We start from the raw sequence: 15,544 nt of genomic DNA, 5'->3' as shown, positions 1-15,544 counted from the left end.
GCTCCACGCGTCCATGGCGGGGTCCTTCTCCAAGATCCGGCGCGACGAGCACAACCCCGCCGCCACAGCACCTCCGTCGATGGCTCTACAGCGACCCCGCCCGCCCCTGCGGTCTCCCTCTCCGTCTCTAGCCACAGCTCCCTCTCACACCCTGGCTCGTATGCAAGGTGTTTGTGAAAATGTCTAAGTAGAATAGTAGTGCTGAGATTCAAGGAAGAAGACAGACGTGGGTAGTGGTAACTCTACCATAGCTGATGCAAGGTGAGTGGATTCATTTATTCAGTCTACCAAACATGATCTCCAGCTAGCCTGCTTGTGTAGAGAAAAACAAACAAACACAACAAGTTGCACCTTTTGAGCCTGCATCAAATGGACCTGACACTGCTGAGCGGGACAGGCGCAACTAGTGCAGGCAAACAAACACGCCCGTAATGCAAAAGCTCCAGATTTGCATGCGTACAATGGTGTTGGTGTTGGTGTACCAGCACGACCAGCTGGTGGCTGTTGAGCACAACCGGCCGGAACCGGAACCGGTCGCGTCAATAACTAACTGGAAACAATGGAGAAGCAATGAATGATGCATGTATCGTCTCTGCCCATCAAAGCGCTGCCTAGCCATGTGCCTTTAAGTTCAAAGCTTGCCGCTAAAGGAGATGGCGCTGAGCTCAGCGTCAAGATCTAGGGTGCTGAGCTCGACGACGTGAACCGTGGTGCTAAGCTCCTCGTCACGTCATCGTCACCGAGGCCTCCAGGGTGGCGCCAAGGCCTGTAACCTCGAGGTGTGTTACCTTGGCACGATGGCTTGTGGCGCCGACCCTGACGTATATATTCGCAAATAGGTCTTAAGTTAGAGGGTTAAACTCTGAGAAATGTCATGCAAAAGCTCCGGATTTGCATGCGTACAATGGTGTACCAGCAGCGCTAGCCGGTTGTTGCTGAGCACAACCGGCCGGAACGAGAACCGGTCGCGTCAATAACTAACTGGAAACAATGAAGAAGCAATGATGCATGTATCGTCTCTGCCCATCAAGCGCTGCCTAGCTAAGGTACTACCAACCATATGATACACATACATACATCTATCAGTCACATCATGCACCTTGCTTCGTTCGTTTTCATTCCACGGAACGGACAGCAGGGCAGGACAAGGACAGCCCCGACCAGCCGGCCGCCGTTCCTGCTGCATTTCATCCGCCCAGCAGGCCAGCACCTTGCATTGGCTTTCCGACGATGTCTCAACAGAACACTCACACGGCGGCGTCTGCTGGGTCCTCGGGCGGCTGCTGTAGCGGCTCCAGCGACGCGACGACGTCGCGCATGAGCGGCCGCGCCTTGGGGTTGCGGTTGAGGCAGTGGTACGCGAGCATGGCCGTCTTCTGCACGGCCCTGGCGGGCGGCGGGTCGTCCCATCCGCCGGCTCCGCCCGCCAGCCTGGGGTCGACGATGCCCTGCACGCGCTTCTTGTGCGGCAGCGCCGGGAGCGCCCAGTCGGTGAGCGCCTGCTCCCGCGGCGGGCGCGACCGGTCCAGCGACCGCCGGCCCGTGAGCAGCTCCAGCAGGACGACGCCGTAGCTGTAGACGTCGCTGGACGCCGTGAGGTGCCCCGTCATCATGTACTCGGGCGCCGCGTAGCCGTAGGTGCCCATGACCCGCGTGGACACGTGCGACTGCTCCCCGACGGGCCCGTCCTTGGCGAGCCCGAAGTCGGAGAGCTTGGCGTTGAAGTCGGCGTCCAGCAGGATGTTGGAGGTCTTAAAGTCGCGGTAGATCACGGGGCGGGGCTCGGCGTCGTGGAGGAACGCCAGCCCGCGCGCGGCGCCGAGCGCGATCTTCATCCGCGTCGCCCACGGCAGCGGCGGCGACGTGCGGGAGAAGAGGTGCGACTCCACGCTGCCCAGCGCCATGTACTCGTACACCAGCACGCGGTGCTCGCCCTCGCAGCTGTACCCCACCAGTTTCACCAGGTTCGGGTGGGACAGCTGGCCCAGGAAGATCACCTCCGCCAGCCACTCCCGGTGGCCCTGGAAGCTGTTGTCGCCGTCGTGCACCTTGATGGCCACCGGCAGGGTGGTGCCGCCGCTCAGGTCTGCGTCTGTCCCGGCTGGCGGTGCGAAGGAACCCTTGTAGACACGGCCGAATCCGCCGCCGCCGATGAGCGCCTCGTTCCGGAAGTCGTTGGCCACCTTCCTGAGCTCGGAGAAGGAGAAGGCCACCAGCGGGTTCCGCGCCGTCGCCGACGCGCCCCGCCGCAGGGCCTCCACCTCGCCCGGGTTCGATGGCAGCTTGCGGTCGTCGCTCCGGTCCACTTCCGACGGGCTCTGCACCTTAGGAGGAGTCTCTGCTCACCCCCGAATCCCCGCAAGACAGGAAATTGAAGCGCCAAACCAAGAACGTCGTCAGAACGGGAGATTAAAAAAAAACAAAAATCTCCGGCTAATTAATTACTAGTAATCATTAGGGAGTCCAATTAATTAGTAACTTCTTGCTCATAATTAACTTGTTTTATTTGTGATGAGGGGAAATTAGATTAAAGTGCACTGTTACTGATTCACTTGAGATTACGACTAAACAAGCTTGCTATTCTATTTTGAGTCCTCTGGTTCTGGATTTGGGTTGCCTGGAAAACCGAGACAGAGTTCGTAGCAACCAAAGCAACAAGCACATACTCCAACTACTACTTGTTTGCTTCGAATTCACGGGGCTGGTGGAACACAACACAGAGCTCAATCAAGCGTATGGACATGTGGATGGAGAGAAAGCAAGGCAAGAACCAAGAACCAGCAGAGGAAGTATACTCACCTGGCTTTGCAGTGGAGGAGACCTTGCTGACGTAGGAGGGGCTGCCCCCCAAGCAGTTCCCCATGGCAAACAATCCTTATGCCTTCCGATCTCGATCTCCAACTCTCTCTTCGGAGAGCACCGAGAACGCACGGAGGCAAGGCAATCCGCTGGGCGCTGGTCGTCTCTCTGAAGTCGAAGCAAGAGCAGCACCAGCTGCAGCAGCAGCGAAACAGGGGGACAGAGCACCACCGAGCAACCGAGAAGATGACGGCTTCCTCTCGGTTTCCGCGGGGTTGCCGAGCTGTCGAGCTGAGCAAGAGCAGGACGGCCGAACCGGCTTCCGTCAGGAGCAAGGAAGAGAGAGAGAGATATGGATGGAGGGAGAAAGAAGCTGGTGGCGATGCTATTTTGCTTTGTGCCCCCGTCGTCCTCCGGTCCTCCCCTCCAAAGGCTCCAACGGCCGGAGGGAGAAGAGTCGGAGGAGGTAGCCGGAGCAGGACGTTTTTTTCCAGTGGGACATCACTTTCCTGCTTTATCATCATCATCAGCATCGTTATATCATAGCTTTCATTATGACAGAAAAAAAAAACCACACGCACACGCACATACAGTACAGGAGCAGCTAATTAAACGCAACGCAAAATGTGCAAAGGCACCGGTAGTACTATCATACGGAAGGCAACCGCACTTTGCTGGTAGCCCGTTACACCAGGAATTATGCATGTGTGGTACGTACCGGGAGGGCATATACAAGGACACATGTGTCTCATGTGCCCCAACTGCCAAATGGAACCCTGTTCGTGTTCGCGTTTGAGGTCCTCGGGTTTGGTTCGGGTTTTACATCAACACATGTTGATGCTCATGTACGGGTTACGACTATTTTAGAAGACATAAACATTTTAAGTTAACGTTTAATATCTACAACTAATAAAAATTATTTATCTTGGCATCTGCGGTATTTCTTTTTGCATTTCTTGTTCTAATAACACAATAGCATATATGACTGTAATCTTTATCCCGTTGTGATGAAATTTTCAGTTACTTTATATTATCTTCAATAAGCATTTATTTGAATCATTAGCTTAAGTTATGGTGGCTCTTGTTGTTCGTCCATGCCACTTGACGGCACAAATTATTTTGATCTGTATTAGTTGCTATATTTTTTTCTCAAATTAAGTTAAAACTCTTGTTATTATTATATATTTCATTAAAAAATATTCTGTTGTATTTTAATAATTTAATAAAAATAAAGATTTGTGCTCGTGTACTGCACTCTTAATTACTCACCTCGTCCAGAAAATAATGCAATTCTCGTTTTTTTGAGAAGTCAAATAGCTTCAACTTTAACTAAATTTATAGAAAAAACTACTATCATTCATGATATAAAATAAGTACCATTAGATTAGCTATAGAATATATTTTCATAATAAATTTTGTTTTGTAGACATAAATGCTAATATTATTTACTATAAACTCAGTCAAACTTGAGTTATTTTGACTAGCACGGATTTCATAATTGCATTCTTTCCTGGATGGAGGGAGTACTATAATAGCATAAACAATCATTAAATCTGCAGTATGGTTCTTAATATTGGTGGTAGAGTTTGAAGCGAGATTTAGGAGGACCAATCGCGCTAAACTCAAGAGGTAGAGGGAAACTAATTAAGCATCATAAATCGTCTATTCCTCCAAAAGAATCTCAAATACTAGAGTGGTCATAGTCGCCTTTGTTTGCTTTAACCCCCCTCCCCCTCCCAACTATTCTTCAAGGTATTGAATTTTTATTATATATGTACCAATATTATTTATAAAAAATAGCATGTTTACAATTGTATTATCAATATAGATATGTCATAATACTTCAGTAAAAAATATATATTTATCCTATGTAACACATACATAAATCGATATCATGGACATGAATACAATTCTAAAAATTTGTTAGTATATATGAGTCATTAAGAGAACATTTTCATGATTATTGAAACTTAAAATATCTATTTATTGATCTGCATAATGACACAATATATATCCTTAAATTTTGTTTTATGTATTACATAATAAAAGTGGGTAATTTAGAACATATATAGGCATAATTTATGGTTATTTATACATTTATCATAATATCAGACATTAGTAATTAATTTAGATTAAAATTTAGGGTATTAAGTAAGAATCGATAATTTAGATGTAAATTTAAGGAGTCATGGCATAGATTATCTATCACAATGCCACGAGAGTAATTTAGGGCTTCATTTTAGATTATGTTATAAATGGCATAGGTTGGTAATATTTATCCAAATTTAGAGAGGTACTTTATGTAGTTTTTTATTATGACGTAGGAGTAATCATTTAGAAAACAAATAGGTCCAATGACTATTACTATTATCAATTTTGATAAAGTCTACCAAATTAGTGGTCAGATTTTTATAATTTTAGATTTATTTTTGTCCTAATGTGTCTTGTGATGATTAATACGGAGTCTCTGTTCGGACCTTTATTCGTAAGATAACTACAATTTTCAGCCTCTCGTATGAGAACTTAGCTAACGCTGGTGTCGTCGTCACATCCAGGGGTGGACCCAAGAAGAGACATATGGGCGCCCATTTTTCTTCTATGCAAAATGTTTTTGATTTAATGTGTATAATGCAAATACTAGCTAGTACTAGTAGTTTATTTATATTAATAAATAATAATGCATATAGGAGAATCCAGATTATCCACTAATATAAGGGTTCGTTGTCAGCTAGACAATATATAGGGTTGTTTTGATGCAGATCTAGAAATCTTGCCTGGTGCAGGCATCAATCCCAAGCGTCCATTTTTTACTACCTAAGGTTGGATGCACCTGCCTGGGCTAGAGCTCCCTGGGCCCAGACCAAGGGCTCCATCCAAATAAGCCCATACTCTCTGGCTCCTAACACGCCGGCGTTTCTTCATCACACCATTTACTCCACCGTTTTAGGTCTCGTTTGGTAGGGCTTCTCCACCGGCTTCATAAACCATTTGGAGCCGTTTTCTGCCAAACGGGGTAAAGTGAAATAGCTTCACTAGTGAAGCCCCCTAAAAACATGCTCTCACAGTGATTTGGGGTGGGATGGAGCCAAAAAAAAGTGGCTTCTCCCGGCTCCTCCTCCAGGCCCCTAAAAACATGCTCTCACAGGGAAGCCATTTTGCCAAACGGTTTACCAAAACCGCTTCAGCTCCACCGGTGGAACTGTTCGTGGAGCTGAAGCCAAAAAAAATGGCTTCACTAATGAAGTGAAGCCCGGCCAAACGGGGCCTTAGTTCTTCTCCCCGCTTCATCAAGCACTGTATCCACCATGTTTGCCAGTGCCTATTGGCTTTTCTTGTTTCTTTTTTTGTTGAAATTTATTGCTTCTTGTTTCTGGACTAACTTAATATTTTTTTCTTAAACATATGTTAGAGCTGCGTATCATTTTATTTAAAATAATTGTTGAAATTCAGGGGAAGAAATCCCAACAAAACACTCCCCCATGCACGCACACCAAACGACTCACCCACAACACTCAAGACTAGAACACACTGAACTTACAAAGCAAAACCAAGGCGACCTGAACAACCAAACTAGGGACCTGAACTCTCCCTCTCTCTCTCTCACACACACAGAGACCACAGCACCGGCATAATGATTGGATTAGAGACGTTAAAGATGTAGAGTTCTACTGCTTCCAGATTTTCCAAGCTATAAGACCAGTCCACAATTTCATTTGTATTTAATAACCTGCCCTATAAGCACTTTTGATGATGGGGCAATGTTTTAAGTGAGTTTCATGGGGGATAAAACTCTTTTGATCCGGTTACCAACTCTCTTTGAGCCATGAAATTAAATGTCTATAAAATCATAGAATAAAACTTTTAATTGAGAGTGGTTGTTTCAGCCATGTTTCATTTCATTTCTATATAATATGATGGTCTTAAAAACAACGCCATAAATCTCATCATTGAGACTGGCCTAATATTGCCAATTGCTTGAACCTCTTCTCATAATCCTTTGCCACCTCATTAACTGTCTTGCCTGGTACCACTAGCTTGATAACCTATGAGCAGACGGTTGATGTGCAATGGTGACCAGGCCAATTTTCTGCAAGATGATGCACCATATTTTTCGGCAAAAACACAAGAGGCCAAGAGGTGTTGACATGTTGTATAGTGTTCCCTTATTGATCACAGAAGGGGAAGCGTCCAGGTGGAGTCGTCCTCAATGTTGTCTTAGCAAGCTGGTCAGGCGTCCAACAAAGGCAACAATGGTTTTTTTAACTGTATAAGCCAAATAAATAACTGACAGCTAAGAGGAGCCCAACATATCTAATAGCGGCGACCGCTATGAGATAACGCTCAGCTTGGAACTTTGCGGCGGCAATTCTGAATAGTAGGGCGATATCGCGATCGCAATTGCATGCAGTAGGCTGCAATAGCGTTGAAGCAAATAACCCTAATCAGCCCAACCCACTATGACTCACACCCCCAACTCAAACACACTCACACATCGGTTGTAGCCTCTAGGTCCAGATTTAGACGTTCTTTGAGTGTAATTAAATGTCTATTTAGACTCATTATTCATGATATATGTACTTAAACTTATGTAGGATTATCAGATGTCACTATTGAAACTTATCGTCCGCAATATCGCCCGCTATACGCAATCCGCTACCTCGACGTCAATCCGCTACCAACCCGTTATACGCTATTTATTACCTTGGAGGAGCCCAGGATCTCCAAATTCGCTTCCATGGAGCAAAGAGGATGAAACCAAGGAAAATGGCATTGTAGGACAACTTGCTAGAGCAGGAACCAGACCTTATAAGAGTATGTATTCTCTCTTAGTACCTGATAGAGAAAGCACCTTTTTATGTCAAATATCCAAACTAGTCGTCCGGTCCTTCGGCCACCGTACGCCGCTTGATGACACTCTTAGGAACAGCTTAGAAAAAGGTTAGGGGACAATTCATCAATCATGATCTTTCATGTTCTAGACCAAAATAAGCACAAGGGAAGTCCTTGATCTCACATGCAAACAAGCTAGGCACCAACACCTGTCCACTACTAGAAATTCGAATTGTTCTGTGGGTGATAAAATTTTCTGTGCGTTTTTTCGGTATGCACAGAAAAATTACTATTTTTTCTGTGGGTTTCAAAATATCCCGACAGAAAAATACGAAAACCCACAGAATAATTGTATAATTTTTCTGTGCATGACAATACACACACGGAAAAAATCAGCACTCACAGAAAAATGAAAATTATTCTGTCGATTCTTTAAAAACGCACAGAAAAAATATATACACGCACATAAAAAATGCTATTATTGTGTCGGTTATTTTAAAACGCACAGAAAAACATACCCACGCACAGAAAAAAAACCCAAGAAGTCCTAACCCTAACCCGCCGCGGACTCGTCCGCTCTCGGCTCCTCATGCACGCACGTTCCCCTCACTCCCCTTCTTCTTCCCCGCCGCACCCTCCCCTCCACTCCCCAGCCCCCACACTCCCCTCCCCTCCTCCTGCACCCGCCCATCCTCCGCCGGATCCCGCCCCTTCCCTCCCTCCCCTTCTTCCTCGGTGTGGCCGGTGCCGCCCCCTCCCCTACCTTCTTCCCGAAATCCGGCGCGGCCCCTCCCCTCCCGCTCCCCACCGGCGAGATCCGACGGCCGGTGTCGCCCCCTCCCTCATTCCCCCTCCCCTACCTTCTTCCCCGGCACGGCCCCTCTCCTCCCGCTCCCCACCGGCGAGATCCGACGACCGGTGCCACCCCCTCCCTCTCCCCCCTCCCCTACCTTCTTCCCCAGCACAGCCCCTCCCCTCCTGCTCCCCACCGGCGAGATCCGGCGGCCGGTGCCACCCCCTCCCTCTCTCCCCCTCCCCTACCTTCTTCCCCGGCGCGGCCCCTCCCCTCCTGCTCCCCACCGGCGAGATCCGGCGGCCGGTGCCGCCCCCTCCCTCTCCCCCTCCCCTACCTTCTTCCCCGGCGTGGCCCCTCCCCTCCTGCTCCCCACCAGCGAGATCCGACGGCCGGTGCCGCCCCCTCCCTCTCTCCCCCTCCCCTACCTTCTTCCCCGGCGCGGCCCCTCCCCTCTCGCTCCCCACCGGCGAGATCTGGCGGCGGGGGCCCGGCGGCGGCGCACCCCAGGTGGCGGAGGGGATGGCTGCACCGGTAGTCCATAGCAGTTTTAGAAGTTGTTGTTTTGTTCAGTTTCATTTTTTTGTTTTTTGATTGTCAGTGTTTTAGTATTTTTGTTTTTTCAGTATTAATGTTCCATTTAGTTTCAGTTCATTGAGTGATGGTTAATCCATTGGATTGATATGTTCTTGTGCATCACAATTAGGTTGTACTCGTATTTGGTGTCCCACATGGTTGGTTCCTGAAGCTAATATTGTAATTTTGGTACTCTATCAGGCTGAAATTAGATCTTCATTGTGGCCTAAGATGGTTGGTTATTAGATGCTGGGGTAGGCATTTGGACCTGTTCATTACTACTATGGGATAATTAGATGGTTTGTATTTTAAGCGTTTCTAGGAGTATAATTTTGGTCCAACCATTTATCTGAATACTTGTTAACTGATTGTTATGGAAATGACATTGTTTATTGTTTCAGAAGAACAAATAAGCATTCTATTTTCCTGACGTTACTAGAAATTTTACCATATTATGCATATGTTGATACTTTCCACCTTGATTCTAGTGAAGTGAGGATAGAAGGTATGGAGACCCTTGATTATCTTGACAACCTTAGCCAGCAGGAATGTTTTACCAAACAGGAAGATGCTATAACATTTGAATCAGAGGTACCTTTCCTCTGTTTTGATATACATTCGACATGAATATGTGGGGTTTATCTGAGCATTTCAGCTATATGGATTAGTTCATTGAGAGTAAATTTGCTACAGTTGTCTTTTGGCTAGATGGATACAGTTGCATCCATGAATTTTCTAGCCGGCGAAAAAAGTACATCTGTGGCGGCCAATGCTCAAAACATTGAATAGATCAGGCAGTCATAGGTCAGCCTTGCTGCACACCTCTACCAGATCTTCTAGCCGGCGACTCTAGGTATTCCTTTGTTATTTATTGCTCAAGTTGTGTCCCTTGCGCGTTTCACTCCTTAAATTTCCTTATTATGCTTTTCTGACTCAAACCTCGCCTTTCTTGTAGGTGTAGCTCCGGCGTCCTATCCAGCATCATACTCTCAGGGATACACTACATTAGGCTCAGCTTCGATCGGTATTGACTTAGGTTTTTCTTCGCCTTCCTGGATTTTATGAGTTACCTAGTCCTAACCTAGAGAACTTAGTCCTAACACTTGCTTCTTTGTCGCTGCAGGAGTGTCGCCGACCATGCCTACCGCTGCCACCTTTCTGTCGCCGCACTCCTCGCAGCAGCAGCAGGAGCAGCTACCGCCGCCACAATAGTGAAGCTCATCATGGTGTCCTAGTCGTCCTCTCGTGATGGTTTAGAACTTTGATGTCGGTCATTTGAAGTTTGCTTGTCGCCCAGCCACATCGGGCGTGATACTTGTTTTGGTACTCTTGATACTTGATCGGTTGTGTGGTCACCCATCAAGGTCCCTTCGAGTACTGTATTTGTGTATTATTTGAATGAAACCTTGTTGTCATACACAGAAATTACTGTATGGAAAATATATGTTTTAATATGTTGTTGCTACTGTTTTAAAATATTTTTTTTTGTGCGTTTAACTCTTTTTTTCTGTGAGGCTGGCTACACAGAAATATTCTTTTTAATCTGGGCGAAATGAATTTTTCTGTGAGTTCACCTAGACCGACAGAAAAAATATGTTTCTTTTTTCTGTGTGGATTAACACACAGAAAAATTAGTTTTAATCTAGGCGAAAACAATTTTTCTATGCGTGTGAGACCCACAGAAAAATTGTTTCTGACGGTGAACCCACAGAAAAATTTGATTTTTCTGTCATTATATTTCTGTGGGTATTTTTCTGAGGGTACACCGTCAGTAAAATATTTTTCTGACGGTATTCATATTTTTCTGTGTATTTTCGCACCCACGGAAAAAATCAAGATTCCAGTAGTGGTCCTCCTCTGCATCACTGCATGGGATAATTGTAACTGAGCTCTTTGCACTATTAGTCACCACTGCACTAACCCGGGCCAAAAGATCCCAAGCAAGGAGGGAGAGAGAGACCATTAGCGTTTGGCCGCACGAACACCACAAATAATTAGCATGGAAGGAGATACGATGCCGAGCTTGTTGTACGACTGTTGACACAAAAATAGTTAGAAATTTAGGCATTTCCATTATCAATTTAATCCAGAAAAATAATATCAGCAAGTTCGTGACGGCATATATGTGCATATGTATATCTCTAATGAACACTATAGCATGCAGTGATGATATACAAATGAATACGGTAGCAGTGCGTACAGTAATCATAGAGATTAGAATATACTTAGCGGAGGGTCCCATGCCGAGGGCATCCGAGGCTCCATTCGCACTAATCAACATAGTGCGTTGCTCGAAGTCACGGATCACAGTCGGTGCAGGACAATGTTCGCAGTGCAGTCCCACGAACAGATCACCAGGAAGAAGACAGCTTGTGGTTTCGTGGGCAATCACCGGAAAGGAGACCGGATCTGGATGAGCAGTCGTGGATCGCTCTCCAAAAACCTAATCGCCGCGCACCCTGTGCAAGGTTCTCTCGCGGACGAGGGTTCCGGAGGCACCTGCTATCCCGCTACTCCGTGCGCGCAGAGATACGTGACGGGGAAGACAGAGGGCTGCGGAGATGTGGATTCTCTCGGGAGCGGTTGCGGTAGACGGGGTCTGGACTGATGGGACTGCCGATATATGGCTGCGACCGGAGAAGGAGACGAAGGCAGTGGAGAATCGTAGGAGACGGGAAGCGAAAGGGACGGTAACTGACGCAGTCAATTCGCCTCCACCGTCAAAGAGCGAAACTCCCGTGATAATGTGGATTTAAGTGGCAAAAGACTGGCCACGCCCGCCCGCTCGCTCGCCACCCGCCTGCCTCGCCACGGCCTCGGCCCAGCCCGCGCCTGCACCCACGGCCCGGTCGGTGGCAGCGGCGGTGCGCGCGCGTGTGGCACGCCTTTATCCTTTTCTCAGCTTCTCAATTTAGATGAATAATTTCCAACCATATAAGCTGAGTCAGCGTTCAGTCAAAATCCCGTATGGTATTAAGCCATACAATACTTAATGTTACGTACCATAGAGTTTTATTTGATTTATTAAATATTATATGGGTCAAGCCCATATTATATCCAACAATCCCCACCAAATTCTAGGGTTTGTAACAAAGTAGTCTCAGAACAATATTTCTTTTATATATCAGTGTTTCGATGGAGACTGTTAAGTTGAACATCCATCTAGAACAATAGTTTCACTCAATCACAACTGAACAATGGACTAAGCCTTGAATTGACAGTTTTATGTGAGGTGAATGTCACTAAAGTCCTTAGCTAATACTGGACAGCAAAAGCCATCCCCTCTATTTGAAGCATATAAGTCATACTTCAGTGCCTTTCATGAGTATTTAGAGATCACCCAAATCTCATAGACTGTGACCAGCAGTTTGACTCATATAGGTGTGTTCCTCAAAAGATATTCTGTAGGACAACATATTTGCTTTGGCAAGTCACTTGGAACGCATTAAGGCAAAAGCTAGCCTACCTTACAGAAAGGAAAGATATGCATCAGAAATGAGTCTTACTAAGGATCTTTCCTCACAATTTACTACTAGCTTGTTTCACCGTCCTACTTCACGGGATCTCCGATCACATAGAACATGTTACCACTATAGTAAATTTCAAGTGGGTCTCAAACCCATCTCTCTTGATACACTTTCTATCACATTGCGTGATAGACCCTTAGTGAACTGATCTGCTAGATTGTTAGACGTGTGGACATAGTCTAATGCTATTACTCCAGAGTTTCTCAATTTTCTGACAGATTTTAGTCGTCTCTTAACATGCCTTGTGGACTTCATGTTATCCTTAGAACTATTAACCTTTGTAATCACAGTCTGGTTATCATAGTTCATAGAAATAGTCGGTATAGGTTTTTCAACAACTGGTAAATCCATAAGGAGATCACGAAGCCACTCAGTCTCAGATCTAGTAGTGTCTAATGCTGTGAGTTCTGCTTCCATTGTAGACTTCGTTAAGATAGTCTGCTTGCAAGACTTCCAGGAAACAGCACCACCTCCAAGTGAAAACACATATCCACTTGTGACATAAAGCTCATCAGCATCAGAAATCCAGTTGGCATCACAATAGCCTTCCAGCACTTTCAGATGTCCGGTATAACAAATACCATAGCTCATGGTCCCTTTTAGGTAGCGCATCACTCTCTCAAGAGCACGCCAGTGATCATCTCCCGGGTTTGACACAAACCGGCTCAGCTTGCACACAGCAAATGAGATGTCAGGCCTTGTTGCACTAGCAAGATACATGAGCAAACCAATGATCTAGGAATATCTCAACTGATCCTTTGCTATTCTCCGATTTTTCCTCAATAGCATGCTAGGGTCATAAGGTGTAGGAGCAGGTGCACAGTCACTGAACCCAAAGCGACGCAGCACCTTTTCCACATAGTGGGTTTGTAACAGAGTTACCCCACCATCACCTTCTCTTTGAAGCTTGATATTAAGAAGAGTTAAATGCACCATAGGTCCCTGAACTTGTAAGCGTGTGTCACATAGGTCCCTGAACTTGGAAAATGCATTTCTGGCCCTCTAAACTTGTTAAGTGGTACACATAGGCCCCTGAACTTTGAAAATGCATTTATGCCCCCCTAAACTTGTCAAGTGGTACACCACAGGCCCCTAAATAGTAACTTTTGCTATTTTTCCAAAACTTTTTTAGAAATCCATTTGCAACGCTCCGTATACACAGTCATATATATATATGGTACAGAGCAGCAGGGCATCCATTAGGCGATATGATGTAGCAGGGTGAGACAGGAATGCAGTAGCCAGTAGGTTTGGCATTGAACGTGTAACTGCATGCTCGGCGTGCATGCCTTAGTACAGTGGCACCTGACTCGCTCGCTCTCTTGTGCCTGACTGCCCCTGCCTGCTGCTGCCTCCCTCCATGGATGGAGAGACACAGGGAGAGAGAGAGACAGACAGATAGACCTACGCGGCTGTTCCGCTACTGCTGTCGGCATCTGGCCGGTACTGCTGGTGTTGTTGGCGTGAGGAAGAAGAGAATCGGTGCTGCTACAGTGCACGCATGGCATGGCGCATGCGACCCATGCTGAGGCCGGCCGACCAGGTGACCGGGTTAGGTCAGCCACGCACATGCATGCATGTCCATATAATTCGCCATGCGCACACCTACATATATGTCATCATAGCACGTAGTACACCACACACACATCAGCACATGCATGCATGCATTGTACGTACCAGTGACCGACCACTCATGCCAATGCAGCAGCAGCAGCTCCACCGACCCGGCTGGCCTCACCCTGCTGCATCATATCGCCTGATGGATGCCCTACTGCTCTGTACCGTATATATATATATGACTATGTATACGGAGCGTTGCAAATGGGTTTCTAAAAAAGTTTTGGAAAAATAGCAAAAGTTACTGTTCAGGGGCCTGTGGTGTACCACTTGACAAGTTTAGGGGGCCAGAAATGCATTTTCAAAGTTCAGGGGCCTATGTGTACCACTTAAAAAGTTTAGGGGGCCAGAAATACATTTTCCAAGTTCAGGGACCTATGTGACACACGCTTACAAGTTCAGGGGCCTATGGTGCATTTAACTCTATTAAGAATAATATCAGCCTCTCCCAAATCTTTCATCTCAAAATTTTTAGATAGAAATTCCTTCACCTCCTCGATCACTTTGAGGCTGGATCTAAGAATCAGTATGTCATCAACATATAAGCACAAAATGACTCCTTCACCCCCACCATACCGATAGTACACACATTTGTCAGCTTCCTTCACAACAAAGCCAGTAGATGTTAAAGTTCTGTCGAACTTCTCATGCCATTGCTCAGGAGCTTGTTTTAGGCCGTATAATGACTTTAATAATTTATACACCTTGCCTTCTTTACCATTTGCTACAAACCCATCAGGCTGATCCATATAGATCTCCTCCTCCAACTCTCTGTTTAGGAAAGCTGTCTTAACGCCCATTTGATGAATGATAAGACCATAAGAGGCTGCCAGGGAAAAGAAAACTCGAATTGTGGTCAATCGGGCAACCGGTGAATAAGTATCAAAGAAATTCTCACCTTCCTTTTGAGTATAACCCTTGGCCACAAGTCTTGCCTTGTACCTCTCAATAGTACCATTAGGCCTAAGCTTTTCTTGAACACCCATTTGCAACCTATAGGCTTGCACCCATAGGGACGATCAACTATTTCCCAAGTTCTTTTAGACATAACAGAATCCATCTCACTCCATACTGCTTTCTTCCATAAGTCAGCATCAGGAGAGGAATATGCCTGTTTAATGGTCATTGGTGTGTCATCCACAAGGTACACAATATAGTCATCACCAAAAGACTTTGCAGTCCTCTGTCTCTTGCTTTTTCTGGTGACTATAGTGTCATCCTCCTCAGGATTTTGCATATAGTGTTCCTCAATTTGTTCTATCGAAATAAAATTTTCATGCTCACGGGGAATTATAAATTCATGACCAGTTGTGCTAGGTGCATTTTTCATGAGAAACTCATTCTCAAAAAATATAGCGTCTCTAGATTTCATGATTGTATCAATAGCCATCTCAGGAACATT

At 46.1% G+C, this 15,544-nt stretch overlaps 1 protein-coding gene across 1 annotated transcript; it reads right to left on the bottom strand.

Moving 5' to 3' along the window:
* Nucleotides 1-978: 978 nt before the first annotated feature.
* On the bottom strand, nucleotides 979-3,276 carry LOC136537032 (probable serine/threonine-protein kinase PBL16). The gene is made up of 2 exons (XM_066529135.1): nucleotides 2,800-3,276; nucleotides 979-2,338 (listed from the first exon to the last, which is right to left on the bottom strand). Exons 1-2 carry the CDS (start codon nucleotides 2,861-2,863, stop codon nucleotides 1,248-1,250), a joined length of 1,155 nt encoding a protein of 384 aa, XP_066385232.1. The 5' UTR covers nucleotides 2,864-3,276; the 3' UTR covers nucleotides 979-1,247.
* Nucleotides 3,277-15,544: the final 12,268 nt, after the last annotated feature.

Source organism: Miscanthus floridulus, chromosome 1 (genome assembly GCF_019320115.1).
Source record: "Miscanthus floridulus cultivar M001 chromosome 1, ASM1932011v1, whole genome shotgun sequence".
In the NCBI taxonomy this organism is placed as follows: domain Eukaryota; kingdom Viridiplantae; phylum Streptophyta; class Magnoliopsida; order Poales; family Poaceae; genus Miscanthus; species Miscanthus floridulus.
The sequence above is the reverse complement of the archived record's forward strand: the minus strand, read 5'-3'. Positions and strand labels throughout refer to the sequence as shown.